Genomic DNA, 5,286 nt, shown 5'->3' on the forward strand with positions numbered 1-5,286 from the left:
TCACCGTTTATTTGAACGCGCGCATGCGCATACAAGCAAAAAAACATCACTTCTGCGGAAAACCCACAGAATTAGAATAAAAGGGGGAAAAAACTTGATTTGAAATTCTTCTCCGCCTGAGAACATGACACATGAGCACGACACCGGAACGTAATTTTCTGTTACGCACAGATTACAGAAAATGACTGTGGACAGACTATAGAAATGACGGGGAACATCGTAGCGTCTTTATATGTGTTAAAAAAGCAGAGAAAGAAAGTACGAAACAAGATGTCCCGTTGGCCTTTGCATCGGCGGCACAGCGTGGTCGCGTTTTAGGAATCCGGCCGGATCGTCCCGGCCGCGCGAGAGAATCGAATCGACGCCGACTCAGCGACGTCTAATGCGGTGGGGGGGTTCCCGCGAAGTCGATTCGGGCCTGGCGAAAATGTCACGCTCGGGGTTCAGCCACTCCGGCAGCGGCGACGCCCTCCCGGGTTCGATGATCTCGCACAAGATGGCGCACGCCTCGTCCGCCGAGAGAATGTCCCACGTGGCGTCGGCCGCGATGAATTTCGTCATCTGCCGCACGCTGAGCGCCAGGAACTTGAGCTTGGGCAGGAACTTCCTCACAGCGGCGGCGACTGTCCCGCTGTACTCCCAGTTGGCGACGTCGGGACCGCACTGCGCGCCTGCCCAACGGAGCACGGCCTTGATGACCACCTTCGTGGGAACGCCCTGCACCTGCACGGGTGGAGTCGCGGTATAAGTGGAACGTCATACTGGTCGTGATATAGACCAAAGTATATGGACTGCGCGAGGGAACAACGGTTCGCCACTAACCGTCGCACCAAATTGGGCCACTGAGTATTCGGTAAAGTGTACACACTGCCTTTCTTTAACTATATTCTTTTGCAAGCCGACATTGGTCACTGTTAGTAGAAACGCTTACGTGCTTCAGCAAAACTTTTTGTTGGGCTAGTTGGCGCATGTGACTGAAGTACAAAGCGCCAAACAGACGACACAAGAAGAGACTCGGACGAAGAGCTCGTCCGTGTCTCTTCTTGTGTCGTCTGTTTTGCGCTTTAGTACTTCAGTAACTTACACGCTCGATTGGAGCACTGAGTATGTGCCAGTAGGATGTGCGCCACTCTTCGATGGACGTCTTTGACGCCATGTTGAGTATAACTAGGTATGTGCCACTGGGAAAGTGCCACTCTTGAATGACGAAAACAATAAAGCTTTAAGCTTCCCCAAAGCTGCACGAAAAACGAAATAACCGACGTCGCTAAGGTTCCTCAGGGACAGCGACCAGACGTTTTAGCAGGCTGCGCCACAAACGCACTGCCTGTGCGCCGCTTTTCAACGAACCTCTCGCCAACTTGGGTCACTCAGAATGTCCCATTGGGTGTGCGATGCGACAGAACAATTCTAAGCGTTCGCACACAGTGGCGCGCCAGGAATTTCGGAGGCCACGCACATGATTCGTGACGGCCGCGTTGCATGGCGCGCAGTGTTGTTAACCAAGCGCTGAAGAGGAGTCCCGTTGCAGTAAGCGCATCACGCGTAAGTTGTTTCGATGGTGCCATTGCGTTGTGCCGCTATATTGATTCAATGATAAACGCATTACCGTCGGCAGTAATCGTGACATGGGTTCTGCCGATTTTTCTTCTCTCTCTATTTCTAAGAAGCGAAATGCGCTACAGTAGCATTCGCGTGAACGCATCTTCTGATCCGAGCAGCGGCATATTTGCTGCGGCATGATTACACTGTTGCCGACTGCATATGTAACAAGTAGAATGCGCTAACAATTTACGCTATCTGCGCTGTTACGCGTCTGCTACAAGTTCCGCCAGGCTTTAGACAGGAACTTGGCGGAAGGCTTGGCCATCAACACCCACATGTCGCAAGGACTTTGCGTTTCGGTAAACTTAAGTTGGTTTGTGCGTCACTTACTTCATGCGTATAAACAATGACTTACCCTGTCCAAAACGAAGTTCACCGTCTGCTCCGTGGAGATCGTGAAGGCAGCAGACGACAGCACGGATTCAGCGTTATCCAAGATCACGTCTTCCACCACGTCGTCTTTGACTGCACCGTAAGTCACGAACGAGTAGTCGATCAACGTGCAGACGTCGTCTGCTTCGAGGTGACTTTCAATATATTCGGTGCAGGTGTTGGCGAGATCTAGGAAGCGGTACTTTTCAGCCGCGTCTCTTGTGTAGATGGCATCTTCGATGTTGTTAATAGCGGACCGTCCTGTGTACACGTACCTGTAAGGAAGTAAAGGGAACGAAAGCAAGGGGTGAGAAACAGACGGAAGGACGGAATCACGTGGTAAAATTTCGTGGAGATGAAACAACTAGGGACGATTGTCTTTCGCCTAACGTAATGGAGAGATACCACACTGGACACCATTTTGGTCGCACTCAGGTTATGCAGCGAGATGGCATATTACGGTCCATATCTTTTAATATAACTGAGCGATGTAATTGCCTCGCTTTCAGAAAAACAAATGCGAATGTTCCTTCGTTTGCGATGTGGAAAGAGATAAGAGCGGGAAACGTATAAATTAAAGGCGGGGATGTTAACCAGGACGGAGCCCGGTTGGCTACCCATGCACTGGGGAAGGGAAAAGGGAGGGAAGCATTAAGAGAAGAAGAGAAAGTCCACTGTGAATATCGCCGACGTGGTAACAGTTTTCTGCTCTATATCACTGACGAAAACTCATGTAGGATCACAGACGGTCACCCAATCCAGTAGCTTTCAAATATCGCAGCAGCGCTTTTATGACGTTTTGTAGCTGCGAAATTCGAGGCCATGGTCTAGAGATCTTGTTCAAGGTGATCGGTTTTCTATCTAACTGATCCAGAGCTGTGCAGAGGTCATCAGAATGTATATTACCAACTTCGGGTAATATTCTACGGAGGAGGTATTTTATAGGAGTCCACCTAGTGGACTGTCCATTTCGGCCGCTGCTGATTGGCTGGGGCCTCTCGTCTCCTTCTCCCTCGTACAGCTGCATCCAATCAGCAGCGGCCGTAATGGACAGTCCACTAGATGGACTCTTACAGAATACCCCCGCCCCCTACCCCCAGGTCTTTGAATACTATGACATGAACAAGGCAATAAATTACGCAATTACTGACTTGAGAAGCCCACGGAAGCCATCGGGGTGCAGGTCCCTGATGAGGACGGTGTCCCGTTCGCGGAGCGGTCCTTCAAACATGGCGCCAAATACGTCACTGCGCATGGCCAACAGCTGTTTGTGGGCCTTGAAGGTCCTGGACACGGAGTAGGGGCCGGACCGCACGACGAACACGACGTCGGCGTACCTGCCGCTCTCCAGGAGGTCAGCGAAGTCCAGCTGCAAAGACACAGAGGCGCCACTTTAGCATCGCTTTAGATTGAAAAAGAAAAGAAAGAACAAAATAGTTTATTGCGGCCTATTGTTGCACAATATGGTATACAGTGTCATCTGCATCAGTAGCCTACGTGGCTATTTTTGGATCCACGACACGAAGGTCAGTATTTATTGCCATCCAGAGCAAGAAGCAAGAACACGTAATATTGTGTGTGGCCTTTAAAGTTATTGTTGCGTGATGGTACAATAGCTGGAAGATTTTTGTTTTCCTTTTTTATTGAAGGTAGATGTATCATTTCAGATTTTAGCACTGAGAAATATATAGGGAACGTTGACCGTACCTATAAATTATGAGTTTTCGGCAAGCTACGATTATTGTTTATCCTGTGCGAGAAATATTGATGAGAGATCTGGCTTGTTCTCGATTAGTATCACGTAGATACAGATAGCTATAACACAGTTCTGGCTTGTACGTGATTAGTATCACGCAGATACAGATATGTATAACACAGATAACTGTGTTATAGCCCGTCGCTTTGATATTTGCCACCACGTAAATTATGCCAAAACTTAAAAATAATTAAGTGCCACGTAGCTAGACAAAAAAACAATGTTGCTCACCATCGCTTGGATTATATGAGACGTGTTTTCGGAGTTAGCGTAATGAGATAGCTAATAATAATGATTCAACTTCTCAAATATTATATTCTCAGCAAAGTGTCAATGAGACAACTGGGAACCATCCTGAAAAATTCGCATTTCAGTTTTCCGTTGGCCGATACGGGCGACAGAAATGCTTTCACAAGCCCGAAAAAAAAAGTGTTCTAAGAACCAAGAAGGGCAGAGGTTGGCTTAATGGCACTGATTTGTCCGTCAGCATACAAGAATTATATAATCCCGTTTGCTGGTTCTTGCATTCGACGCACATCAAACCTTTATGTCGTCCGCAAAGGTATTTGCCGAGATGCCGAAATACCCTATAGCGGCATACCCGCCAAACTAAAGATGGGTATAGACAGACAAAAATTACTTGGCTGTAAAAGAGCCCCATTGCCGCTCGCATGTAATGGCGCAGAACATGGAACACATGCGCCATGAACTCCGGCATGACGTTGCAGTTTAGGAGGTACCCGCATAACGCTCAAATTATCGAAAACCGTGATCTAGTATTTACGTCATATCCGCTGACAATCAGGGGTGCACCAGCATCTGCAGCAAAAATGTCGGATCTCTTGAAAAGCCTATAGTTTAGGACTGAACAGCTATGCCGGGCAAAATCTGACGATTTAAATGCGGGCGGAAGCGTCACGAGAAGCTCGTAAAAACAGCTGTTCGTGACTACGAAACCAACAACAAAAAAAAAGTTGTCATCCCCGGTTGCCGAGAGCGGCACGCCACATACAGCGCGAGGCCCTTCGGCATGACCTCCGAGATATAAAGCGGCGTTCGCGGCACGCTGAAAAATCTCGGAGTCTGCGCTCTAGGACTCACGTCATAGCGACAACCGCCAGGTGCACACGTCGTCTGCTTAGGTACCTTTAGGTCTAAGAAGAAGCTGCTAAGAAGAAGACTACGCAATCACCAGACACACGCTGCTTCGCCAATATATTGCTTTAGCGGCATGCAGCACTTATTTAACTAGAATGGCGCTCTTTGGCCATACCTGTCCCTTGCACCATTAAACATAAAAAATCATAGCACTAATCTATACTGAATTTAGCCAATGTGAAATCTTATTGTAGTTGCTGTTTATAACTGGCGGTTTCGATTCACCCGCAGACGTCATTCTAGCTATAGTGTGTCTCGCTAACGTTACCCCAGCTATGATGAGCGAAAAACAATAAAAAAGAAACAAATACAAAACACGGTTATAAGAACTACGGTGTACAGTCTTCAGACATGTGGCGAAAGAATACCGTATGTTTTATAATTGTATGCTGCAC

General features: G+C 48.0%; 1 protein-coding gene across 1 annotated transcript; it reads right to left on the reverse strand.

Annotated features, from left to right (window-relative positions):
• LOC139052700 (BTB/POZ domain-containing protein 6-like) lies at positions 1-3,234 on the reverse strand. Its single transcript, XM_070529748.1, has 3 exons — positions 3,129-3,234; positions 1,961-2,252; positions 1-723 (listed from the first exon to the last, which is right to left on the reverse strand). Exons 1-3 carry the CDS (start codon positions 3,230-3,232, stop codon positions 370-372), a joined length of 750 nt encoding a protein of 249 aa, XP_070385849.1. The 5' UTR covers positions 3,233-3,234; the 3' UTR covers positions 1-369.
• Between the last annotated feature and the right edge of the window lie 2,052 nt (positions 3,235-5,286).

Source organism: Dermacentor albipictus, unplaced genomic scaffold (assembly GCF_038994185.2).
Source record: "Dermacentor albipictus isolate Rhodes 1998 colony unplaced genomic scaffold, USDA_Dalb.pri_finalv2 scaffold_29, whole genome shotgun sequence".
NCBI lineage: Eukaryota > Metazoa > Arthropoda > Arachnida > Ixodida > Ixodidae > Dermacentor > Dermacentor albipictus.

What these genes read in the sequence shown, in the direction of transcription:
- LOC139052700 (XM_070529748.1), bottom strand. Translation starts at nt 3,232, where the DNA reads ATGCGCAGTGACGTATTTGGCGCCATGTTTGAAGGACCGCTCCGCGAA. An exon ending in GGCTTCCGTGGGCTTCTCAA is followed by an intron (nt 2,253 to 3,128) that starts GTCAGTAATTGC and finishes ACTTCCTTACAG; the next exon opens with GTACGTGTACACAGGACGGT. An exon ending in TGAACTTCGTTTTGGACAGG is followed by an intron (nt 724 to 1,960) that starts GTAAGTCATTGT and finishes CCACCCGTGCAG; the next exon opens with GTGCAGGGCGTTCCCACGAA.